The 26,918-nt window shown below is 48.0% G+C and overlaps 2 protein-coding genes across 14 annotated transcripts in view; one reads left to right on the forward strand and one right to left on the reverse strand.

Annotated features, from left to right (window-relative positions):
* The window catches only part of LOC110262135 (uncharacterized), a 285,706-nt gene extending 271,310 nt beyond the window's left edge, over window positions 1-14,396 (reverse strand). For 11 of the 12 annotated variants that reach the window (XR_014812782.1, XR_014812787.1, XR_014812783.1 and 8 more), the window contains exons 1-2: window positions 14,054-14,396; window positions 2,472-2,699 (exon numbers count right to left, since the gene is read on the reverse strand). Coding sequence is in view for 1 of the 12 variants with exons in the window: in XM_084972623.1 (XP_084828749.1) it covers window positions 2,472-2,555 (84 nt within the window). In the remaining 11 variants the exon portion in view is untranslated. Of the gene's footprint in view, window positions 1-750; window positions 2,700-14,053 lie in introns of all 12 variants that reach the window. The other variant, XR_014812789.1, reaches the window with a different exon arrangement.
* A 3,178-nt stretch (window positions 14,397-17,574) lies between these two features.
* SFRP2 (secreted frizzled related protein 2) lies at window positions 17,575-26,247 on the forward strand. 2 transcript variants are annotated; one of them, XR_014811888.1, is made up of 3 exons: window positions 17,575-18,334; window positions 20,698-22,621; window positions 22,939-26,247. XR_014811888.1 is itself a non-coding variant. In NM_001244395.1 (3 exon segments), coding segments are annotated over 3 exon segments (885 nt in total). In that variant the 5' UTR covers window positions 17,588-17,835; the 3' UTR covers window positions 25,380-26,247.
* Window positions 26,248-26,918: the final 671 nt, after the last annotated feature.

The following is a 26,918-nucleotide window of genomic DNA, read 5'->3' on the forward strand; positions in this document are numbered from 1 at the left end:
TCTTTTATCAAGGTAGATGTATTTTTTCTATTTTAAAATGTTTATTTATTGTCTTTTTTTTTTCTTGTCTTTTCTAGGGCCACACCCACAGCATTTGGAGGTTCCCAGGCTAGGGGTCTAATTGGAGCTACAGCTGCCAGCCACAGCCACAGCAACACCAGATCCGAGCCACAGCTCACAGCAACGCAGGATCTTTAACCCACTGAGTGAGGCCAGGGATCGAACCCACAACCTCATGGATCCTAGTCGGATTCCTTAACCACTGAGCCACAAAGGAAACTCCTAAAATACGTTTATTTAGAAGAAAGATTTTTAAAGTCATAAAAATGTTAACAGTGATTGGCATTTCTGTGTGAATGAAGAGTGGTTATTTGAGCATTCTTTTTAAGAACATTTTCCATACTTCTCTAGGTTTTTTTTTTCCTCATGAATGCAAAATGCTTTTAAAAACAAGGGGAGAAAAATGCCCTCTGTATCCTAATTAAAGAAAAAAAGGAGGATGCAAGAAAGGAGGAAAGAGGGGTGGACATATTTTTAACAACAGACCTTTCAAAATGAATAGCAACATAAAAAAGTAGGAAGGAACATCAGAACAGAAGCAAACAGAGACAATGGAAGTGCCACCACATAAGGACAGCTGTGACATTAGGGACAATCGACATAAAGAAAAACAGGAACGATAGATACAGGCTCCACCGACTAAGCAATCAGCCATGAGTGAAACTGAGTGATGAGTGAAACCTATCACACCCAAGAGTTTGTAAATTTCCTTCATTTGAGAAGGGCAAAGAAATAGTGATAATAAAAGAGGATCTCATTGAATGTAAGTAATCTAGACTATAATTACCTGCCCAAAGATCCTAAATACCTGACAGCTATCTACCCAGAGTAGCAAGAGCAGCTCACTGGAGCATGCAGAGCGCATCTCTTGGCTTTATCAAATATCTGCTGTGATCTGCCCTTAGCTGTTTAGAAACAAGAAATCATCACAGTATCGTCAGCACCTAATTCCAGTATAAATGCCCTTCGGGGAGGATGAAAACTCACTGCATTACTGAGAAGTATGAACTCTCAAAAGACCATCACACACTTAAGAGCTGCCTGATGGGATCTTGCTTGGTTATGTGCAAAATCATCTCACTTTCCAAGCAGCCAAAGTCCTGACATGCCCGGGCGCCCTCAAGAGGCTGTTCTCTCACATTTCTCCAGTCTCTTTAACCCAGTGCTGTTTTGCCTTCCCACAGGAGAGCCCCAAGCATAAAAAGATGCAACTTAGTGTATTTCACTGGGATTCCTTTGAGTATTGAGTGCCTGCTATGTGCTAGGGACCGTACTAGACTCTGGCTGCCCGGAGAGAGAGAAGGCAGGAACTCATTAGGAAGTTCATGGTTGAATATGGTCATTCAAGAGGTGATCAAATGAACGAGGCCCCTAGATGGGGCCCTGATCATATACAAGAGGGAGTTATAAGAAGAGGAAGAGGGAGTTCCCTGGCAACTGAACGGGTAAGGATCTGGTGTTGTCACTGCTGTCAATCCCTGGGCTGGGAACTTCCACAAGCCACAGGCATGGCCAAAACAAAAAGAAGAGGAAGAGAGAGCAGGGTGCATGCACAGAGGGACAAGAGGCAGCATGACGACGGGATCTCCAGAAACCAAGCCTGCTGCCACCTTAACCTTGGACTTCCAGCCTCCAAAACTGTGAGAAAAGAAATTTCTGTTGTCTAAGTGCCCCAGTCTATGGTATTGAGTTCTGACAGCCCTGGCTGGCTAATGCAGCATCCTTCCCTAGGGCGGGGTTGCTTAGTGAATGCAGGAGACAGGAAAGGGAGCCAGATGATCTTGAAAAAGAGCTCGAGAGGGAGCTGCCCATCCCAGTGCATATTCAAGAAGAAATGATGTGCATCCCTGTCAGCAAATCACACTGGGTGGGAAAACGGACCAGGTGGTCTCAAATGCCTTCCCAACACTTCGATTCTATCCGTTTTTTCAAACATCTTTCCAACCCTTAGATTCCATTATTTTCCTACAACTTCATTTTCTACCAACTTCATCTTATCCGTGAAACACAATCATCACTTCCATCACCAAATATACTTTCGGGGAGTTTCTGTCGTGGCGCAGCGGAAACACACCTGACTAGTATTCATGAGGACACCGGTTCGATCCCTGGCCTTGCTCAGTGGGTTAAGCGTTGCTGTGGCTGTGGTATAGGCCGGCAACTGTAGAGCCAATTCAACCCCTAGCCTGGGAACCTCTAGATGTGGTGGGTGAGGTCCTAGGTCTCCCTTCTAGAAATTTAAAACAAAAGAAAAGCACATGTAAATACTTTCATTTGACTCCCTCTGTCCCCTCCTTCATTTGGCCCATTCATTTCTCAAACACACAGTGTCTTACTGCCACCATCATTTTTCTCCCACGTTTTAGACGTGAGTATTTGAAATGGAACTTGAAAGGTCAATGGGAACTTACCCAAGGGAACGAAAGGCCTGGGAGTTGTCTCACCAGGTGAGAAGACGGAGGGTGATGAACCCCTGTCTCCACTGTCAGGGTCATAGAGAGGTGAGCTGCAGTCACGGGTATTCTAGAATCTTCTGCCAGGCTCAAAAGTCAGCAGAGCTGCATCCACTCTTGCTGGCTGTAAAGAGCCAACTCACCTTGGGGAACTGTGACTTGTGTTATTAGCCAGTCTAACCAACTCTGTTGAGAGAAAAGAATAGGAAGACTAGTGGCTATTGCTGTTGATACTGATACAACATTTTCATTTTGGTCAATAAATTCTATTTCTTACACCAACACATCATTTCATAAAGCTGCTGCTGAGAGAACCCATTAAACCGTAAGAGTATCCTTGCTCTTCTGTACCCCACTTAGGGAAAAATGCTAATAGTACACTCCCCAAAATGTGAATGGTGTCCTGATGAAAAAGTTAACATATGCACCTTAAAACGGATCAAGTGTGGAGTTCCATCATGGATCAGTGGTTAACAAACTCAACTAGTATCCATGAGGACGTGGGTTCGATCCCTGGCCTTGCTCAGTGGGTTAACAATCCAGCGTTGCCATGAGCTGTGGTGTAGGTCGCAGACGCAGCTCGGATCCCACATTGCTGTGGCTGTGGTGTAGGCCGGTGGCTACAGCTCCGATTGGACCCCTAGCCTGGGAACCTCCATATGCCTCACGTGCAGCCCTAAAAAAAAAGGCAAAAGATCAAAAAAAAAGGACCAAGTGGTAAAGTTTGTGTTACGTATATGTCACCACAATTTTTTCGTGTTCTAATTTTTTGTGTGATTTTTTTATTTTAATGATTTTTATTTTTCCCATTATAGTTGGTTTACAGTGTTCTGTCAATTTCTACTGGACAGCAAAGTGACCCGGTCACACATATACACACATTCTTTTCCGCACATCATCCTCCATCAGGCTCCATCACAAGTGACTAGATACAGTTCCCTGTGCTGCACAGCAGGATCTCCTTGCTTATCCACTCCAAATGCAATCATTTACATCTATTAACCCCGCACTTTTTTAAAAGTAACACCAAGTCTTAGTCACATAATAAAATAACACTTGGAAGCAGGCTAGCCTTCTAAGTGGATAGGTAACCTATTCATAGTACCATGTGGGCCAGTGTGGTGGGGTGGGGAGAGGAATGGAAAGTTGAGAATAATATCATCTGTCCTCAAAGACAGGTAAATTTTTTCCTTTTTTTGCTTTTTAGGGCCGCACCTGCGGCATATGGAGGTTCCTAGGCTAGGGGTTGAATCGGAGATACAGCTGCCCGCTTACACCATAGCCACAGCAACGCAGGATCCGAGCCATGTCTGTGACCTATACCACAGCTCATGAAATTCCGGATCCCTAACCCACTGAGCGAGGCCAGGGATCAAACCTGTGCCCTCATAGATCCTAGTCAGGTTCATTAACCGCTGAGCCACGATGGAAACTCCAAGATGTAAAGTCTTTATGCTGAGAATACTACTCAGTGTGACCTTTTCTGCAAAATGCAAGTCACCTTGCCCTGGGGGGTTTTACCACGTTACACTCTTAGGCTGTTTGAATCATTTTTCTCTGAGCTCTTGTGTGTCTGCAATTTTGGAAGGAGCAGGTTAAGGCCCAGAGGGAAGGGTCAGGCTGCAGACGCGTGGCTCATCCTGGCAGACCCAAGGTCACTCCTTCCACTTGAACTGCCCCTAGACTTTGGCAGGTGACAGGGCAAAGGAATGGCCCTGTACAAGGACACCCCGCTCTTCTGTGTTCGCCTCGAGTCTGTGATTTTAGGTGCCACCCTCACCGCAGAGTAGTAACAAACTGCATTGATTATACACTTGCTGTATGCAAAACATACCCTAGTCTCGGGGCTATGGCAGTGCAAAAAGATATGCATGCCCCTGCTGTCCCCACCGGGCGTAGAATCTGGACGGCTGGCAGAACGTGATTTTAATTAGTAATGGTTACCTGAGGAGATTACCAGCGAAGCTCCATTACAAGGGTTCTTCTGGGATCGCCAAAACGGTTTCCCTCTGTTAAAATATTTCAACTACTTGTCATCTATCTTGTGATATAATTTTGACTTAAAATTCAAATCCCAACAACCGTGACAACGTTTTCAAAATAATTAGATCTCTTTCCAGCTTCCTGAGTCTGATCTTCTTTGGAATCTGGGCAAAGTGTGAGCCGGCTCTGCCCCCAGCCTCCCTGGGGGGCTGCGGGTGTGGAGTTGACCCCTGGCCTGGTCCTTCACAGCTGAGTGGCCATCCAACTCTCCTAATGATCTGGGGCTGTCTCTGTGACCTGGGCAATCTCTTCACACTTCATTACGTCCCCAAGATAAGTGCCCAGAGGAAGCCTCCGTGGGTAGAGCTGGCTGATGGGAGGCACTGATGATGGTCTAGAGGGGTAACAATAATACGGAGCACTGACATCGAGTGCCTCCAGTGTACAGTTAGGCTCTTCAATCCTTTACTCTCACTAGGTGCACTGGTCTCCCATTTTACTGATGAAGAAACTGAGGCATGGTGCATGCAGGTAACCCGTCCAGGATTCTCTGAGCTAGAAAACAGTGAAGTGGCATCTGAATGCAGCCTGGGCTTTGACTGTCATCCAGCCCCAGGAATCAGCCCGGGAAAAGCTGTTCTCTCCCAGCACCAGAGGTATATCATAAATTAAGCCACAGGATTTGCTTTCTGGAGTTGCAACCCTGCTGCAAGAGACTCTAAGAAAACATCTGCAATCCTCATTCCGCCTCTGTGACTAGAAGACCTCGGACTCCCCCTCCTCTGGGGAGTCTTGAAGCCCCTTCTTCTTTTGGAAAAACAAGAGCATCAAAATAGCTCCGAGGGTTCCTTTCTCTTCCTTCCCTCAATCCACTGTCTTTATCTCATTTCCTGGCAATTTACATTTCAACAAACACAGTTTCCTAGCCAGATCACCTCAAAATGCCATCCCCCCCCAAAAAAAAACAACTCTAACCCATGAAGACCAGTAAAAGACCAGTAAAGCAAAATACGTCATAATAAGTATTCCTGGCTAAAGCCCCCATACATTTCAGCTTGCTCAAGAATTTTATTTTATTAATTCGGAGAGTCATTTTAGGTCTCTAAAAAAAGTTTTCCTCTCCCAGATGACATGCTCTCAGAGAAAGCAGTCTCTCAGCTACATTAGGGAAACATATTTTTAAAGTATATTTCTATTCTTAGGCCATTTAGGTAATGCTCTTATTTCCTTTTGCTTTAATATCTGTGAATCTGTTTATTTTTGTTTACATATATTCGTTTGCTTTATTTTTCAGATTCCATACACAAGTGACAACATAGAGTGTCTTTCTCTGGATGATTTATTTCACTAAGCATAATACTTTCTAAGTCCATCCACATTGTTGCCAATGGCAAAATTTCATTCTTTTTACGGCTGAGTAATATTCCACTGTGTGTGTGTGTGTGTGTGTGTGTGTGTGTGTGTGTGTGTGTGTGTGTGTGTGTGTGTGTGTGTGTATACCACATCATCTTTATCCATTCCTCTGCCGATGAACTCTTGGGTTGCCTCCATATTTTGGCTATTGGAAGCAGCACTGCTGTGAACATTGGTGTGCATGTATCTTTTTGAGTTAGTGTTTTTATTTTCTTTGGATACATACCTAGGAATAGAATTATTCTAGTTTTAGATTTCTGAGGAAACTCCATACTATTTTCCAAAGTGGCTGCACCAATTTACAACCCCCTGAACAGTGTACAAAGGTTCCCTTTCCTCCACATTTGTTATTTGCAGACTTTTTCCCCCTTTTTTTGGCCACCCTTGTGGCATATGGATGTTCTAGGCCAGGGACTGAATCTGAGCAGGCAACGCTCTTATTTCCTAGACATGTTCCACTTGGAACCACTATAGGAGTTCATTAAAACTAGCAATTAGAAATGCAGAAGAAGGGAGTTCCCATTGTGGCTCAGTGGGTTAAGAACCAGAAGTAATCTCCGTGGCGAGGCAGGTTTGGCCCCTGGCCTCGCTCAGCGGGTTAAGGATCCGGTGTTGCCACTAGCTGCGGTGTAGGTCACAGAGGTCGTTTGGATCCCGTGTTGCTGTGGCTGTGATGTAGACCTGAAGTTGCAGCTCTGATTCAACCCCCAGCCGGGGAATTTCCATATGCTGCAGGTATGTCCCTAAAAAGAAAAAAAAAAAAGAAATGTAGAAGAACTTTCATAGTACCCATCAACTCAGGCCTCTCAGTTCCAGGGAGCAGATTTATATTTCTCTAGCCTTCCTAACAGTGAATGGCCTATTTTTATTTCTTCATGTAAGCTGACAGCGCCAGTTACAAATGCAGTGGAACTAGACATAAGGGAGCTTGCTGTCAAGTGGATTCCACTTCAATACAAATCAAACAAAACCATAGCAAAAGGTTCATGTAATATTTTCCAGTTGTCAATGTTTTTGTTAACCCCAACTTTACAGCAGATCAATCTCTAAACCTTACCACCTTACTAGTATTTACTCATTACTTGACCTATAATGATCAGCAGTAGTCGCTAAAGCACTGAACAAAGCATGGAATTAGACATGAAATATGAATGGCGTTGCTACCGTTCCCTGATAGCCAATTCCTTTCCACTTCCGGCCATGGCGCAGGAGCATACATTGGACCCCTCTGAAGTTAGGGGTGACCCTCCTACTCATTTTGGCCAATGGAATGTGAGTGAAAGTGACATGTGTCATTTCCCAATGGAATCATTTACCTTCCTTATAATGGATGCATCCGTCCTCTCTTTGTCCCCTAAGCGATTACGGGAGCACAACCTTTTTTTGGTCTTTTGGGCCACACCTGCAGCATCTGGAAGGTCACAGGCTAGGGGTCCAATCGGAGCTATAGCTGCTGCCCTACACCACAGCCACAGCAACACGGGATCGGAGCCACATCTTCAACCTACACCACAGCTCAGAGCAACACCGGATCCTTAACCCACTGAGTAAGGCCAGGGATGGAACCTGAGTCCTCATGGATACTAGTCAGGTTTGTAATCCACTAAGCCACAATAGGAGCTCCTGGGAGCACACCTTGATCTGGAAATGTCATCGAATAAAGCAGCTGGGAATGCTGAGCTGGGAAATCAGCTGCCCTGGAAAGACTCAACAAACTTAGCATTAGTGAGAGACAAACTTCTATTGTTAGCTGATGATTGTTACAGCAGTAAAACCCAGCCTATCCTGACTGATGCAGTATTTACATGACTGATGGTTTGCACCACACTGAAGCCCAGCCCTGGGTAAACTAGTCCATTTGCTTTGTCAGTGGCCAAACATCATTTTGAACCCTGCCATCTTGAAAATGCATACTAGTACATGTCTACACCCAAAATTGAAAAAGATAATTTGTGTAAATAGTTGTACATTCCCTTTATTTCTATAAAAGCCAAGTGGTGACAAATATCTTAATAATGAACATTCAATAGGACCCACTTTGCTTGCGTGCAAGGACAGTCCATGATATCTTGTATATTAAAAACCTATTTAGCTACATTGATTCTGGAAGCAGAACACAGACACGTCACACAGTGTCCAACTGTTTCGCACTAACATAAAGTCCTTTTTTTTCTTTTTAAGGCCACACCTGCAGCATATGGAGGTTCCCAGGCTAGGGGTCCAACTGGAGCTGTAGCCACCGGCCTACACTAGAGCTCACAACACCACCAGATCCTTAACCCACCGAGCGAGGCCAGGGATGGAACCTGCATCCTCAAGGATGCTAGTCAGATTCCTTTCCAATGAGCCACAACAGGAAGTCCTAGCATAAAGTCCTTATTAGAGGTCTTGGGGGCACACACCGTGTGACCAAAAGGAGCACCACTCCTTGAGCGTGTCTGACCTCTTCTGAGCCTGTCTCCTTCCAAAACTACCCCCGCCTGAGAGGGAGCAGACTCCTCGGCCAGAAAACATCCACTCCTGGAGTGACAGCCCTCAGCATGACTCAGCCTTCCCGCAGCTTCCCTGTGGATCATCCTCAGGGTGGGCAGACCTGGGCCTTCCAGGGAGACTCGCCAAGAACCAGAAAGTTCTGGTTCCCAAAGCACATTCTTCTCAGCACAAAGGGATTTTTGAAAGACATGAATGGGAAAAATGGCTCAGAAAAATAAGAGCTAACCCCTCTCAAATTCTAACCACGCCATTTTTGAGGTTAAGAGAAAAGCTCTGTTGCTTCTCTCTCTCTCTCTCTTTTTTTTTTTTTTCCCCTGCAAATCGAAAATTCCTCTTTTCAACCAAGTCGATATGGGAACTATCATATTGGGAAATATGAGAAAAACAGTTTCTGAGCTGTGGCCAACCTGTCCAAATGCCTGAAGATACTATGAACAGAGTTCAGTGTTGGGAGAAATTGGACAGCGAGGTGCCTACCTAGAGCCATCGTAACCGTGAGAGGCAGCAATTCAGCCATGACAAGAGCAGTGTCACTTAGGAACTGGTGAGAAACTGGAAAGGAAACCTCAGTGCAGAAGAATTCATTCATGAAATCAAATATGATTTTAATATTACATTCAAAGTTCATTTATTATGACATAGGTCTGCACTTCTTGACATATGGAAAATTGTTACAAATAGTAACATTTGATTTCACTTTTTTTGTTGTTGTTGTTGTCTTTTTGCTATTTCTTTGGGCTGCTCCCGAGGCATATGGAGGTTCCCAGGCTAGGGGTCCAGTCGGAGCTGCAGTCGCCAGCCTACGCCAGAGCCACAGCAACACGGGATCCGAGCCGCATCTGCAACCTACACCACAGCTCACTGCGACGCCGGATCCTTAACCCACTGAGCAAGGGCAGGGACCGAACCCGCAACCTCATGGTTCCTAGTCAGATTGGTTAACTACTGCGCCACGACGGGAACTCCTGATTTCACTTTTTAAATTTTATTAGAGTATAGTTTACTGACACTATTGTGTTATTTTCAGGTGTACAGCAAAGTGAATCAGCTATATATAGGGGGTGTGTGTGTGTGGTGTGTGTGCGTTCCACTATTTTTCAGATTCTTTTCCCATACAAGTTATTGAGTTGATTTCCCTGTGCAATACAATAGATTCTTGTTATTTATCTATTTTATATATAGTAGTGTACATATTTTAATCTCAAACTCCTAATTTATCCTTCCCCCCAACATTTCCCCTTTAGTAACCATAAATTTGGTTTTGAAATCTTTGAGTTTGCTTCTGTTTTTTAAGATCTCTTGTATCATTTTTTTATTAAATTTCACATATTAGTGATCTCATATGATATCTGTCTTTCTCTAACTTACTTCACTTAGCATGATAATCTTTAGGTCCATCCATGTTATTGCAAATGGCATCGTTTTATTCTTTTTAATGACTGATATTCCATTGTATATATGTATCACATCTTCTTTATCCATTTCTCCGTTGATGGACATTTAAGTTGCTGATTGCCTTTTTATAAGGCTTTCTATATATAAATTTTCTCAAGTTAGAAAATATGTTTTGCACTTTTTGGTAAATCTGGGCAGTGAAATTAAAATAGTTCCACTTTCTTCTTTATAATGGTCTGTGTCACCTAAACTTTTTACATGTATCACTTTTACAAACAACAGGCATTGGTGGGGGAGCAATTCATGAGTAAAAAATGAAAGTTTCATATTAACTTGATTTAATTTTCAAGTCATTCCTTGAGTCTTCTACCCAGGTGTCTGCTGTTGATTTGGGAAATGTAGCTGTACAGGATGTATCATTTGTCTGGTGACTAATGAGAATTCCCATGTATCTATTACAGTTTAGGGGGGTCTAGACACTGAATGTTCTTCTCCGAAAGCGAATTCATAAACTGGATGATATGTAATCTCTTTTTGTTTAAGCTGGTCTTGAGAGATATCTGTTCCTCTTGAGGTCTTTTTCAGAAGGTTTTTCTGATTGCGTTCTAAAAAGGCTTGTGACTATATTCTATCACAATTCAAAAGCAACTAAGCTCCTCAGACCTGACTTACAAATCCATCATTAGCCTTGGCCATGTTATTCCCAGCAACACATATTTTGCTCTAGAGGGATCTTTGTAGCCTTCACAGCCCTTTATCCAAGCGTAATGGGGAAAACTTCTTTATCCTCAGAAATATGTGCCATCTTTGCCTTTAAGTAGGGAAGTAGAAATTTTACTTTTACCTACAAATACCAAATCACAAACCCTATAAATACTTGGACCTTTTGATTACTCCCACAGTATGTGGTAGCAGACCCAATAATCTTTGGATAGGATGGATGAAATTAAGCCCCAAGGAACCTGAGGGATTCCCTGCTTAAGGCATTAGGCTGCGAATTACATCATCTATGGTTTAAAAGAAGAAAGAACAGGGCACAATATTTGTCCTGCCTCTGGTGAAATGGTAGCATTCCATGGAAATAATTCAGTGACTACCTGTCCAAGTCTTTCGGATGCCATGAGAATATCCTAAGGAACTATACACTCTTCCATCAAAAAAAAAAAAAAAATTCCAAAATTTAAGAAATATGGTTTGGAGGCAGGGTGCAAGCAAGATTGATCCCTCCCCACCTCTCCACCACCACCACACTCACCTGTTCTGAATGGAAGGATAACTAGCATAAGACGTAGAAGTTTCAACCTAATAATACAAAAGCGCATAGAGCTAAAAACACATGTTCAGTATTTATTCCAGCGAAGAATCTATAAAAGAAAACATCTGATAATCTTTGCGCTAATCTAATTTTGAAGCTCTAATCCAGACAAATTTAGACATGGAAAAGGTTTCCAAACTAGCACAAATAATAATAAATTAACTGTACTCGTAAAAGCACTCTTCTTTATTTTCTTCCAGGGCAGAACTTGTTGGGAACTTCTTTAATTAAGTAAGATTTCAAGGAAACTGAGAGAAAACAGCAAAGCTCTGGACAACGTGACCTAGATGATCATTAGACACTTCACAGACTGGCCATCTACCAGAAACCCAATTTAACATTTGGAAATGTTATTTCTATGTACTGTTTCACTCCCCATTGTTCCAGCTAGAGATTTACAAGCTATTAAGAAGTATCAGGTTTGCTAATGAAACTTTGTTAACATTTAGTGCCAATGAATTCAGTCAGAGTTCCAAATCTTGTGTATGCTGGACACTGCAGTTTGAAATTACAGGTTACATTAAATCAACCCAAAACAAGTGCCTTTTCTAATTTACAGATTTGTTTGTAGCTGTGAATACCCGTGACTTATCGAAGCCGAGGATGTCATAAAAGGATGAATTCCTTTCAATGCATCGGACAAATATCTTAGCTTGGGCAACATAAAATTCTACCACTACAGAGAAAGACAAACACATGCCGAATATGGCAAGGGGTCCCTAAAAGTCAGTTCAGTAGGAATGACAAAGGGCTTTTTATTCTGGGATTTGTCTCTGGAAAGATGGTTTATGTGTGCAGGAACTCAGATTCCAGCTGTTGCTTTAGAACCAACAGGCTTTATTGTATTGACTTTGTGCTCTTATCTGATGGCAATAAATTCCCACCAGAGTGAAACACCAGCTTAGCCAGTGACCCCTGCTGTTCAAATCAGACAATGGAGCAGGTTTTTCTTCCCAGAGACACACAGTGGTTCTGGACCGCCCTCTGTGAATGGCCTTGGAATTTTGCCCTTTCCATTCAGGATTTCCTAATGTGAGCAATTAGGAGATGCTTCATTTCAAGAGTCTCATCAGCACTTGCAACACATCGGTGAGCAATAAACTACTGGGACCCCAGGAAGAGAGGGAGGGGTTGGGAAGAAAGAGGCAGGACAGTGGAAAGGGAGCACATCCACGGGTTCCTTGTATACAAGCCCTGCTCAGTAAGTATTTCGTTAAGTAAGAGCACCAAAAGGACTAGGTGTACACTCGAATTTCAAGTTTCTGAAGCCCCAAGGCCAAGGAAGTACTACCGGTCCAGCAAATTTGAGACTTTACGCTGTAAACAAAAAGTTTCTGGGGAGGAAAGCTGAGAACAGAAACAGAATCTCCTTCTCAGAGGTCCAGGCCACTGAACCACGCCAGGCAGGTGCTTTTGTGTTCGGTGGGTTGGGGTTTTTGGGGGGTTGCTTTTGTTTCTGTGTTGAAGCAGAAGCAGCCCCAGGGAGGACCAACCCTGCCCTAGCTCCATCCTGACTCCTCAAATGTCTAGGGCTGATTTCCCATTGAGGGAACAAGAGAAGAAACAGAAATCAGTCTCCCCCAAGGCAGAGAGCAGTCTCTCATAACACGTCTATAGCTGTTTCTGAGAGAAGCATACAAACAGCTTCCTGGGTCCATCCCAAGTCAGCTGTGACTAAAACATCCCAGTGACTGGGGAAGAGCAAGAAAATGATGTGTTGCATTAGGAGATGATCATTGTGGGGGTAATTTATTTATTCAGTTAGCATTTTGGAGTTGCTTTCTATCAGTCACTCCAAAAGTATCCATCCATTGCCTTCAGACCTCTGCTCAAAGAGGAACTCGGGAACCTCGCGGATGAGGGCTTCACACTGGCTTTGAACCCCACCCCCAAACGGAGGGCTCACACAGGCGCAAGCAATTACAGCTCTCGCTGGCAGGCTTGTTCACAGCCAGGTAGCCGCTAGGTACCTGGTACAACTCCTGCTTTGCCCCCAGGGCCCCGCGGCCCCGCGCCCTGCGCCAGGGCCCCGGCAGAGAGCCAACCTCAGTCTGGGTCTCCGCCGCCCTTCCCACTCCCTTCCTCGGCCTGCTCCCAGAGTCAGAGCTTCCTTGGACCCTTGGTTTTCTCCTCCGGCTCCGATGTGGGGCCCACCGGCCCCTTAAATGTTGAAAGAGATACACGCAAAGAGCTCGGGGGAGCAGTGGGTAACTTGACTTAAGACGCAAGGCAAAGGCTCTGCGGTCACGGGTCGGAACCTTGGTATCGAAAATCTGTGTCTGAACCCGCAAGCACAAAGGGGGAGGCAGTGGAGCTGCAAACACCTGCCCCGCGCGCCTTTGCGCAAGGCATCTTCCGGTCCAGCGGCACCGTGTGTCCTCGCGGTGCGGCGCGGGCGCAGGGGAAAGCCAAAGGCGAAAGAACGAGGTAATATTCCTCCTCCGCTGCACGCAAATAAAAGAAAATAAAGAAATGACCCAGTCTCACGCCCGATGTATACTAACATAAAAGATCTCCGAGCCTGGACAGAGTAAAGGAAGCCCATTTGCAACCCTAGAGGTGTTTCGGGAAGCCTTCCGTTTGGGGAAATGGCGCCCCAATCGGCTGCCGCGATTCCCACGAAAAATGCTGGAGCTGGCACGCCGCTCTGCCCCCGGGGAGCAGCCAAGGCCAGGGGTCACAGTCCCAGCAGGAGAAGGTGACGTCACCCACCAGGCCGGCCTGCGGATAGATGAAAACCAAACACCCACGCTGTCTCGGACGCCCGACTGGTCAGGCTGCATCCCCAGGGCCGCCAGGGCCCGAACATCACCCAGCCGACACACGTGCAACACCGGCATCTGGGCCGCACGTCGTGTGACCCGGTTCTAGCTCCTTAACCCCTCGGCGCCTCAGTTTCCTCCTGCTTCTTTGCCAAGTGCTAATAACCACACCCACTTACCGGATGGCTACAAGGATCTCCGGGGACAGGGGTGGCCCTTGGCCAGTCTGTTAGGGCGCCGGGTCTTCCTTCGCGGTGCTTCTCCAGGGCACTGCGGGCCTGCCAGCTGTAACTGCACTCTTGACCGCTCCCGAGTTGTTGTAAAGGCTTAAATCCCAAGAGGCCGTGCGTTTTAATAGGGTACGTCGAAAGACAAGCTTTCCGAGCTAAAGGTCAGTGGTATGACCACTTGGGGGCTAAGAAGCTTGTTTCCAGTTCGAGGTTGCCCCTTCACCGGTGCTCAATTATGAGAAATTAATTCGTCAGCTGATTACCCCTCCCCCCCTCTTGCTTGCACTCCCTCTCGGAAATAAGAGTCCGGAAGCCTTTATTGTTCTTGAGTGGGTAGGAGGCTCGGTTTCCCCGTCAGAGTTCTGGCGGCCCCAGGCTTGGAGACCAGCCCTAGCCTCTCCCCCCCACCCCATTCCAGCCTCCGGACAGAATATGAGCATGAGAGTGAGGGGCCTGCCTTCCCCAGAAACTCTTGCAAGCGGCATAGGTTGAACCAAGCACTGAATTATTCTGGCAAGTTTGGCAGGAACTTTCTTGGTGCTTGAACAACAGAAAACAACATCCTTCAGTGCCTTAACAACAAAAAACAAGCAGAGAAACGGCCAAATCCAGATCATGGGGGACTGAGATTCTCAGGCTTGCAGCATCCAGGTGGACTGTAGTTTAATGAGTGTGTGGTGGGAGCGGGGCGGAGGGCCAACCCCATCACCTGGGACCCACAGACCACCCTTTTAAGCAGGTTGCCCGGCTGTGCACTTCAGTCCCAAGAGGAGTGGACGCCCTCCACTACTTACTTTGGGAGAACTGTTTCTGTACCTAAAAAAGAGCAAGTACCAAACGGATCCCGGAGGAGTGGGGCTGGGGAGTTGGGGGTGGGGGGTTGAAGGGGAGTAAGCACTAACTCTCCGTCTGTAAAAAGACAAAACTTCGGCGAATTTTGATGAATTGCAAGGATCTGAGAAGACCTGTAGGCCCAAGGGCCAACACAGAGCGAGAAAGAGCCTGGGTCAATGCAGCGGCGGCGGGGCTGCACCGCGCGCGCCCATCTCTCTGCCGTGGCGCAGCGACCCGGGCTGAAGAGTTGCGCCAATCATCTGTGTCCGTGCGGTTTTTCACACAGAGAGCGGTACGCACTCGTGTCCGGGCCTCGGTGAGAGGTTATTCTCCTATTTTCTTGCGATCTGCCTCTCGTCTCGCGGGCGCGCCCGTCTGGCGCGAAACGAGTGGCGGAAGGGAAAGCGAGAGGGGCGCGATCCGAGATGCGGGAGGAAGACCGAGTCTGAGCAGGGTAAGGTCTAGGCTGAGTGGCGCAGGTACGAAAAGGAGCAGCCACCCAAGAACCAGGCAGGCTGGAACCCGACCCTTGGCGCGGCGGCTGTGGAGCCCCTAGAGCGGTTCCCGGCGCCCCCTGGCGGCCAGCAGTGCAGCGCGGGCTCTCGGAACAATGCCTCCGGCCGCGCGGGCCCAAGGGGCGCCGGGGCCCCCAGACTCTCCCGGGTGCACAGCTGCGCACCGCCTCAAAACACCCGGATCGGCTTCCAGACCCTTGTGCTCAGGACTCCTTGACCTCCTCGGAGGTCCGGGAAGCAGCGGCGACCCAGAGGAGGGCGTTGGGGCTGGGGGCGGCGGAGGCGGGAGGGCCTTCATCCCAGCCCTGGACCCAAGTTCTAGCATCTCTCAGAGCGCAGGCTCTGATGAGCTGCTTGGTTCCGTGTATTTGCGTTTCATTTGAAGTTTACTTTCAAAGTAGTCTTTACCAGGGAGACGAGTTTTTAGACATCTTGGTGCTTTACTTTGACACAAAAAAACCCAGGACCAATTCGGCTGGAAGAGCGTCTTTTTGTCCTTCTGGGCGGAGCCCACCGGCGTCAAAGCAGAACAGATGCAAGCTAGGCTTTTAGGGACCCAGATTATTGGTTCAGAATTGAAAGAGGCTCTCCTTCTGGGTGGCGATTTTCCTGATGGGTTCACGGCCAGGATGATAACAGAGTGGGCTTTCGCCACCCACACGTTAACCCCCTCCTCTAAGCAGTGGGACCACTAAGCTAGCCGAGCGACTTGGGCCTGGGGGCACCCCCAGGCCAAACCATCTTCCGGAAGCAGAGAAATAGAGAAGCCTTGAACGGAGCTTACTGATGGCCCTTAAGTGGCCGGGAGGAAATAAAATGCTCCCATCTTCCATTTGAAAGAAACGTGGCGGCTCGCTCTTGGTCGGGGCGGGAGCAGGGGGAGGGGTTGAAAGGACAGAGACGACCGTCCCCAAGTGGAAACTCGGGGCGCTTAGAGAAAATGAGGCCCGCTGCACGCACCTTCCCCCTGCTGGCAACTTAGTCCCGGTTTACAGCTGTGAACTTACTCTTTGGGGTCCTCCGGGGCCCTAGATGCCCCAGCTCCGTGAGAGCAGAGAGCCTGTTTGCTGGTGTCTTACACCCGCCGGTCTGTGTAAGGTGAAGGAACCACCACTGCCAAGGCTTCGTGGGTGTCTAGGCATTCCTGCCCCTCCCCAGGCTGCCCACCTGGCGCACTTTCTGCCAGTCCCTGGTACCCGGCACCAGCCTTTCCACTCGGTGTCCTGAGGGCACACGCTGCGTTTCTCCCGAGCGCCCGCGGCAAAGGCCAGCGTATGTTAGGGCCCGTGATGCCTTCGAGCCTTGAGTCCTTCCGTTCACTTCGGAAGTGAGGCAGGCTCTCTTCTCCCAAACCGGGAAATGGTGCACAGTGGTGTGTGACCGATAAAACCCTGTAGAGGCGTTTCCACAATGGCAAAATTTTCTAGATTCACCCCAAAATAACATCCCCAACGATTTACAGAGATTTCATTTTTCATGTCACAGTTTGGCTCCTCCGACTCTACTTACATAAATTCTGATTTTTGAAAGGGCAGGCGGGAGCACACCCACACCGTACGGGATGGGCCAGGCTGGGCACTGTGGCTGGGGATTCATGGGGGCGGCCAACCTCACCCAGGCGGCCTCGAGCGGGCACAAAGAGCCGGCCGGCTGCTGGCTCGCGGCTCCCAGGAACGCAGTTCCGCCCCGCAGCCCCCAGGCCCGAGCAGAAACTTCAGGCTGGGGTCAAACAAACCCTGGCCCGGGCCTCGTGGGGGCGGAGCGCGTTCTGTCCGGGACCTGGCGACGAGGCCGCTCATCGCGTCCCCCCCCCCCCCACCGCGCGCAGCCCGCGCCCCGCCCGCTCACTGTTGGGGCAAAGCTGCCAGGCTTGTCTATTTGTTTGGTGGTTGTTTACGGCAGCCCTCGAGCGCGCTTGGCAGCATCTGGGGAGGGGGTGGCGGGGGTCGGTGGGGGCGCAGCCAGAATTTCCTTCCAGGGAGGGCGTGAGGGGCATTCTCAACGGAAAACAAGACCCAGAGAGCAGTGACCAACCCTCCTCGGATTACTCTCCGCTGGCTCCTCCCCGGCTCCCCCCCACCTCCAGATTTGCATAAAAAAAGGCCAAGAAAACTCTGGCTGGGCCCCAGCCGCCGCTCACTCTGCTCCCCCGGGTCGGAGGCCCCCGGAGCTGCCGTGCGGAGCCGAGCGCAGAGCCCCTCGCCCGCGCAATCCTCCCCGCGCCTGGCATCCCGTCTCTCCTGCAGCCCCGCCGCTCTCCTCCCGGCCCCGGAGCCTCACCGAGCGCAGAGAGCGGGCCCGGGAGAAGCTCGGGCCCCGGCCGCCTCGTGCTTCTCCTGCTCGGCTCGGCTCCCTCCGCCCCCCGGGGGTCGCGCGCCCACGATGCCGCAGGGCCCCGGCTCGCTGCTGCTGCTAGTCCTCGCCTCGCACTGCTGCTTGGGTTCGGCGCGCGGGCTCTTCTTCGGCCAGCCCGACTTCTCCTACAAGCGCAGCAACTGCAAGCCCATCCCGGCCAACCTGCAGCTTTGCCACGGCATAGAGTACCAGAACATGCGGCTGCCCAACCTGCTGGGCCACGAGACCATGAAGGAGGTGCTGGAGCAGGCGGGCGCCTGGATCCCTCTGGTCATGAAGCAGTGCCACCCGGACACCAAGAAGTTCCTGTGCTCGCTCTTCGCCCCTGTCTGCCTCGATGACCTGGACGAAACCATCCAGCCGTGCCATTCGCTCTGCGTGCAGGTGAAGGACCGCTGCGCTCCGGTTATGTCCGCGTTCGGCTTCCCCTGGCCCGACATGCTGGAGTGCGACCGTTTCCCCCAGGACAACGACCTCTGCATCCCCCTCGCTAGCAGCGACCACCTCCTGCCGGCCACGGAGGAAGGTAAGCCCTCCTCTTTATTACTCTCGCTTCTCCCACCGCGGCCTTCCGGGAGATGTTCTCTCGGCCCCCAGCCCACATCCCGGTGCTTCCATGCCAGCTCCGGGCGCGGCAGACGCCCTCCTTGACCTGGTGTGTCATCGCGACAAATTTTAGATACCACTAACCCTCAGCACACACCCAAGACTCTCATCCCCTTCCCGAGTTATACCAGTTCTTTCTTAGGGACAGTTAAAAAGTGGGATTGGGGCGGGGGGTGATGAGCTGAAAATGGTCTTTCCTTTGTAGGTGTATATACAATTATTTTTAAAGATGCTAGCGCGGGGGCGGCAATTGAGAGTGTCCTGCGTGGAGGAGGACACCCTGGCCAGAGCACCTTGGCCCCAGCCTCCCGCAGCACGTTCTCACACTGGGCAGGATTCGAGGCACAGGAATTTTCCCTCCAGGCACGGACAGCCAAAATGCGCTAGCAGAGAGTCTTTTAAGGAACTCTCCATTTTTTGCCTATTTAGGCTTTGAAAATAAAAAGCAGCAGGACTGGCTCGTTTGTGTTGTAGATGGAGCCTTGGTTGTCACTGTTCAGGTGTCCAAGACAGAGGCCACAAAGGGAATCTGCAGGAGTCATTTTTCTATCAATAATCAGCCTTTATCTTAGGAGTGGTTTTAATTAGCTGGAAAAAAATCGTACAAAAGAGTTTCCCAAGTTTTTTAGAAAACCAAGGGGGAGTTCCTGTGCAAAAACCATCAAAGCAATGAAAACCTCATGGGCTCTTGATAGTCTTCCTAAAAGGAAAACATATACAATGTGCCTGAGCTGATTTGGGTCCCCCTAGGATGGAAAAGGGGCTCTCAGATCCTTTTCAGGTCTCCAGCAGCATCTCCCTTTCAATCCTTAATTGTTTTCCTACAGCCATCATTAGTTAAAGAAAATGCAAAGTTGCTTAGCAATCTTTCCTGGCAGGCACCGTGAGTTTGCAATCATCTTATTGGTTAGATTTATAATTTATTGCAAATGTTTGGCATATTTCAAACATTTGTCCAACATATACCACAGACCAACCAATACAGGTTAGTAACATTTTATATACATTCCTAGACTCCTAATTGGAAAAGTTGCATTTTGTTTGAGAGAGGGGAGTTAAGGGCAGTTTTATGTGTGTTGCTTTTGTTTTTATTTTTCACCATCCCCACCAACATTATATCCTCCATTTCTCCAAAAAGCCCTTTCTCCCTTCAAAACAAAAGTGTACATTCTTCAAAATCTGCTCTGCGCGTTTTCTAATTTGATAAATAATTTCTATCAATGAGTCACATGGGCTTTTGCTCCTGTGAAAATTCAATCTCAGAGTAATGAAAGTTTAATTCCGCCTGCATTTAAAAGACAACATCAGTACATTTATAAATGAATGGAGAATATGCATATTTTCTTTTTTCCCTTTCCCAAGAAATCAGACTCTTTGAGAGGAGGCAGTCTTGATTAGGCCAGGACACATTCCTAGGTTTGGTCAGACCCCAGAGACAGTTTGCTTCGACTTTCACTGGCTTCAGGAAAAGCCTTGGGTTTTTGGTTTGTTGGGGGTTTGTTGTTGTCTCGTTTGTTTTCGAGAGTTTGACACAGGCAGGGAGAGAGAGGCAAGAAGAATCGGCACCAGAGGTGAAGGTAACAACGAAAGAAAAGCTGTTCAAGGCAAGCACAAACTGGGCGGGAAGCACGAGGTGCTACAGAACCCGTTGGAACAGGCCGTGTAGCCCATAGCGAGGTGTGCATCCAAGAGGCAGAGAGCAGAAGAGAGCCTTGGAATGTTAGCCACCTCTCCTCCAGTCCATGCTTGAAAATATCTTGAACAGAACTTCCCGCCCCCAGCCCCTCCTCAGAGAAAATGAGCCTGGCTGCAGAGCCTGGCAGCAGCCAGGCTGCCCCGGTGGCCTGCAGCTGACAAAGAAGATCTTCTGGCCATCGTTTGTGGCTGCTAGTTTTCCAAAAACCCTCAAGGGTCTTTTAGTGCTTTCTCCTCAGAGAGGCTTCAGGACCAGCTCTTTCAAGACTGAGTTTGTCCCAGGAATGGGAGGAAAAGCTAAGCTAAAAGCTGGCTGTTACCTGCAGCTGCACCCATGCTCCCCGGCACACCCGTAGCTGGCATAAGCCATCATATGTGACATACAACACTTGGGCATTTTTTTGCCCATCAAAAAAAAATGGGAGGCATGGGAGACTTTCCTAGGAATGAGTGAGCCTTCTTTTATAAAGAAGCTGGGGTCTTCCAGGACCGTTGCCACACCTGCCTGGATAAGCCCCTGTGAATTGCACATAAATGCCACCTGCTGTTCCCTTTTAAGCGAACTTACTAATGTTTTCACCTTTCTAGCTCCAAAGGTATGTGAAGCCTGCAAAAACAAAAACGAGGATGACAACGACATAATGGAAACTCTTTGTAAAAATGATTTTGGTAAGTCATCCACCACCAAGAATGAAATGCTTCACCTTCAAAAGTTTTATTCACTGGTACAGCTTAAAGACACACTTCATTAAGATGTTACTAGATAAAGATTGGGTAACACAGCTCATCTTTCCTAAAATCATCTAACTTGTGTTTTCTAGTTTCCTCTCTGCCTAACTACCCCATATTGAGTTGGATATTTTTTAGGTGAGATCCATTGTTCTCTTATGCAATAATCACATAATGAGAATTGTTCAAATTACACATTTTTATTGGCACATTTTTCATTTCACTTTCGCTTTTTCTTGCCAACAAGCATAATCCTGAGCCATTTTCTCTTTTAGTCACTTAGCACATGTCCTAGGAATGGAAACATGTAAATATGGGCCCCAGCAAAACAGATTCAAGGCATTAAGTTGGCCGAAAGTAGAAATACATATTTCTACTTTCAAATGCCAAATAGAAATATTTTTACTTAATTCGCAACCCATGATGCTTTGCTTCCCTGTGTTCCACCATCAGTGAATATATCCAAGGTTAATAATTGGACGGGGAGAGTTCCCTTCAATTTAAAAAGAAGAAAAAGTAAAGCTAGGGATTTACTTTGGTAAGCGGTACCGTAATGACATGGTGCTTGGGGCCTGTAAATAATGTGTCGTGTATTTGCTCAAGCTCCAGTGGCATAGAAGTCGCTCCCCTTAAGAGAGAACTTTGAAAGCAAAGAGGGTTGGAGAGTCCACCCAGAGCTGCTCCAGCAACACCTTACCTGTGTCCTCTGGCCTTGGGCAGGGGGCAGGGGAGCCAGGGAGACACAGGCTCGGCACTCAGTTGCTCATCTCAGAGGTGGGGGTGGCTGGGAATTTCATCCAGACTCTCGGGACATGCTTGTTTTCCTCCCATTCCAAGAGAAGGCACTTCTGGGTGTGTTTGAGAGGTTGGTGCCCTTCGAAAGTATTTATTCAGGCAGAAGCGTGAACTTACTGGTAAACCGATGTGGTCCCAGGTCCAGCAAACAATAGCAGACGCTAATAGATCTCTCCTAACATGTCTACACGCTCAGCCAAGTCCTGGAGACGGAGGGCCATCACGCCAGCTCCCACTGTTGAAGTCACTGCCTGCCCACTCTCTCTCCCGACACCTTACCGGCCGGGTCTGAGAAGTGGCCAGATTCCAGAAATGCCAGAAGCAATCCGATCACTGTTCCTTACAGCCCCACATCTCTGGGAAGTGTCCTGGGTTTAACCTCACCAGCTTTAGGAGAAGAAGGAAGGGATGACTCTTAAGTTCTGGCCAGTCCTGCGCCTCAGGGAAAGCCACAGATGGATGACAGGGTCTCGTGTCCATGTTCAGATACCGCCAACTCTCCAAATAGGAGGGGCTGGGAATGTTGCAGCATCCATCCAAGCTTTACCCAAAGCACCAGTCTTAGCTTCCATGCTACAGCATTGGGTTAACAGCAGGATTTAAGCAATGTAATTTTAGTAGAACCTATAGAAAAAAAAATGGATACAAAATATCTGTTCTTCTGGCAGCTCATGGACTTTGCTCTAGAGTTAACAGAGCTCTCTCTCCTGACTTCCATGAAAAAGTTAGTGGGACTCCAAAAGAGCTGAAATTAGGGTACACACATACACACACCCGTGTGCTTTGTGGCTCACCTTATAGAAGACCTCCTTCCTAAGGATGCTGTATCAAGACCTGGGCCATAAGAGTGTGTGTGTGTGTGTGTGTGTGTGTGTGTGTGTGTGTGTGTGCGCGCGCGCGCGCGTGTGTCCATCCTAGTGTTCTCTTTGCTTAGAGGAGAAGGACTTTCTTTTGTTTGTTTTTTCGTCTTTTTAGGACCGCTGCCATGGCATATGGAAATTCCCAGGCTAGGGGTCCAATCAGAGCTGAAGCCGGCGGCATACACCACAGCCACAGCAACGCCAGATCTAAGCCGAGTCTGTGACCTACACCACAGTCAAGGCAACGCTGGATCATTAACCCACTGAGCGAGGCCAGGAATGGAACCCATGTCTTCATGGATGCTTGTTGGGTTCGTTAACCGCTGAGCCACAATGGCAGCTCCCAAGAAGGACTTTCAAAACAACATGAGAAGGAGTTCAGACGGCTCAGATCTGGTGTGGCTGTGGTGTAGGCCGGCAGCTGCAGCTCAGATTCGGCCCCTAGCCTGGGAACCTCCATATGCTACAGGCGCGGCCCTAAAAAGAACAAAAAAATACAAAAACAACAACATGGGAGTCATCACAATTGAAGTTATCACGCATGTAGATACCTCACAAGTTTTATTTCCTATTTCTCCACATTCGTTTGATCCCGAAGGGGATGATAAACCTAAATCGTGGAAGATGCACCTTTTAGTGGTTTGTATGATGCATCATACGGTGGTTCTCCATGCTGCCTTTGTACTTTGGGGAGTCGTGAGAGGGTGGAGGAAACAAAGAGGAAAATCTGATGTATTTAACTTGAACCATCCATGAAAGCATGACACTCTGCCCACTGCACGTCTGGAGTTCAGGGAAGATGGTAGAGACTCCTTAGTTCAGTGGAGAAGGTACCGGTGAAGAAAGCACAGCCCACCGCTGCCTGCCTCTATAGGCAATCGGTTGCTGGAGCAGAGCGTAACATCACCTCTGCCTCTGACCACATCTGGCATCCCCTTCACATCTTCCAGGGCAGGAAAAGCTATCTGGGAGCTTTGATTCCCTATATTTGGTCCCAGCTGAAAACCCAGGGAGGAAATGTCCAAAGTTTTCCCATAGTTAAACTCGTACAAACTTGATGTTTTCCTAGCCAGAGAAAGAGGCATAATAAATATCTTGCCCCTGGTTAAAAGTGATGGTTTTTTCTGATGTTTGGAGCTCGAGCTTGTCAACTTTGACCGATGCTCTGTGCTATAGACGAGGCTCCCGGGTACCAGTGCTATCACTTTCCCCACTCTCTCTTCCCCACTCCCACCCCTTAGGCAGAGGCCATGGGAAGAAGATGCATTGCCAGGGGTCAAGCCCCAGCCTTCTTCATTTACCTGGTTGAGCCTCAGTACCTTCCTGGTTGACTGGAAAAGCCCTGCTTAGTCAAAGGCCCTTTCTGAGAGAGAAAGGGGTCCCCAGAGCTGTGATACCCACCCCAAACCCTCTTCCTCTATTACTGATTTAAACAATGCATTAAATGCCATCAAAGTCAGGAAGTCACACCTGCATGTCATCTATGGAACGACTGTTCACTTCATCAAGGATCTTGGGACGCATGACTTATTTTGGTTGGATGTGTTAATGAGCCAAGCAGGACAAGACATTTGATATTAAGTGTAAGAAACAACGGGGGTGTTACAGAAGGGCGATCGGAGACCCGAGTTCTGAGAGCTAGACTCAGCCAGGGCACAGCCTAACGGGATGACCTCACGTCAGTCACTGAACGTCTCTAGATTTCCGATTCTTGGTGTACCAAGAAGAGATTTTTAACTGGGTCATCCCTTCCAGCTTTAAAACTCTATCCTTTCCCTGCCTTCATGGAGTCTTGAAATTTAACTCCAGCATGTATGTTTGCAGGTTTTCGTTCCCAAAGCATACTGTCCATGATGATAAAATGTGTCTTTTATAGTAAACCACTTACTTTTGGTCTTAGCATTCTAATGAGTCTACATATCCATTTTGGAAACAGCACATATATGATCTATAAACGCCTTGGCCTTGGACAGGCATATGAGGATGAGGTCTGCAGAAAAACACTTTTACAGCTAAACATGTTGTGCTCTTAAAAAGAGTCTTGGCTATTTTTCTGCCAGTTACTTTACCAAATCAAATGCAGCTGTAAGATCAATTTTCCTGCCCCGTAGTCTGTTCTTTAGAAAACAATGATTGTGTGATATAATTTCCTTACAGGTTTGTCCAAAAACCTCTCCGATGTAATAAATTGAGTTTAAAGTTTACGGCCACAGAAGGATCAGGTTTCACCTAAGAGTCAGGCCCTTCTTTTCATGCTGAAGTTTCCAGGAGGGGAAGTCATTTGTTGAGGAAAGCACAAGTCACAGGCAGCCTACATACAAACACGAGGGCAAGGCAGAAAAGTCACCGGCGTCCTGCAAAAGAGAGTTTTGAGAGGATGGCTGATGCAGAGCAAGGTGCCTGTTAGAAATGGATCCACCTGCTGTGCTCAGCTCCCAACCCCCTCCCTGCAGCCCCTGAGGGTCCCATTAGCCCTGGGGAGCGTTTCTCCCCTCCCTCAAGCCAAGTCACGCAAATAGGCAGGGGGATGTGTTGCCCTCGTGATAACTCTCTGGTCCTCTGTCCCCTCTGGTCTCGGCAGCACTGAAAATCAAAGTGAAAGAGATTACCTACATCAACAGAGACACCAAAATCATCCTGGAGACCAAGAGCAAGACCATTTACAAGCTGAACGGCGTGTCCGAGCGGGACCTGAAGAAGTCAGTGCTGTGGCTCAAAGACAGCCTGCAGTGCACCTGCGAGGAGATGAACGATATCAACGCGCCCTATCTGGTCATGGGACAGAAGCTGGGCGGGGAGCTGGTGATCACCTCGGTGAAGCGGTGGCAGAAGGGGCAGAGAGAGTTCAAGCGCATCTCTCGTAGCATCCGCAAGCTGCAGTGCTAGTCCTGGTGCCCCGCCTGCTCCTGGGGCCAGCTCGGGGCTCAGCGACCCCCCTTCCACGTCCGCTCTGGGATCCAAGCACAGTCCCTTGCAGCCCCGGCCCCAGCCCCGAGCAGCTTCTCTGGCCTTTTGCACGTTTGCACCCCCACCCCCACCCCCCCAGCATTTCCTGAGTTATAAGGCCCTAGGAGGCCTCAGGAATGGATAGCTGTTTTCACGTAAAGGAAAAACCCATCCAAGTCTCGTAGAACTCTTCCAACTAATAAAACCACGGCTATGTGTATGGAGTTTTAAAATAGCTCACTTCAACGCTAATTTTGAATAGGTGCAACAGTGACTTGGGTGTGATGTTTGGGGTTGTTTGGTTTGGGTCAACCAATTTTCACGTTCTGCTGAGCTTGCCGTTATGTGCAAAAGAGCTTCACTTTTCAGCGTGGCCCAAACTTTGGTGGGTCTAAAACCCGGTTGAGATAAAGCTGGCTGTTATCTCAACGATCTCGCTCAGCTCCAGCCTGACACTCAGCGCCTAAGTCATCTTACCTCCCTGATGGGAACTTAACAGCTGTAGCATGTCTTGCATTTTGCGTTTCCAGGTAGAGTCCTTCCATTTATAAAAACCACAGTAACCACCGTAGCATGAGTTCTTCAGATACAGGGCAAAGCAGACCAACTTTGTGATTGACCTGAGTACTTTACGCTTTGTTTAAAACATGTTTTACTTACTTTTGCCACTTAAACCATTGTAGCTTACCTGTAATATACATAGTAGTTGACCCGGAAAAGTTGTAAAAATATTGCTTTAACCAACACTGTAAATATTTCAGATAAACATTATATTCTTGTATATAAACTTGACCTCCTGTTTTACCAACTCCTTGTCTTCTGTCTTGTCTTAGTAGGAGGAACCGGGAAGGGAGCGGTTGGTACAAGAGCAGTCGTTTTCTTTCTTCTGCAGCCCACCAGCCTTCCTGTAGTGTGATGTGTCTGCTTCCGAAGTGACTCAGAAAATGTCACCCCACTGCGCCACCCACCATGCAGCTCGCCTCACATCTCACACAGATTTTACCCCTGGGAACCTGCAGGGAAGCAGAGATCTGCAGGTTCTACAAGGGGCTCAGCAGCCCGGTGGCAGCTCTGCGGCCACACCCGTCTAAACCCAAGCTTCGTGACCTTGACCGTGGTGCTTTTCATTTCTGCAGACTTTTATCCTGAAAGCGCTAACCTTCAGATAACCAGAGCCATGATTTTGAAAAGTAGCCACAGGAAGGCAGGGAGGGAATGGTGGAAAAACAGCGTTCAGAGGAGAAGGGCATCCATCCATAAAACGTCCATCCAAATGCTTCACTCTTTCCTTTGAGGAGCCTCCAGGGAAATTCTGTTAGACCCATGAGGCTCAGAGGCGTTAGGCAGCATGGCTAATAGGAGGCAGAACCAGAGCTGAAAGTCAGCCTTTCAGACGACAAATTCTGTCTTCTGTTCAATCCAGGGTGGATTATAGAAGCATGATGGCCCTCATCTAGTCAACAAATACTGACTGGGCAT

Source organism: Sus scrofa, chromosome 8, assembly GCF_054392235.1.
Source record: "Sus scrofa isolate SSC_HxYL_T2T_F1_AM1 chromosome 8, Sscrofa_HxYL_maternal_Yorkshire_Landrace_v2.0, whole genome shotgun sequence".
Lineage (NCBI taxonomy): Eukaryota > Metazoa > Chordata > Mammalia > Artiodactyla > Suidae > Sus > Sus scrofa.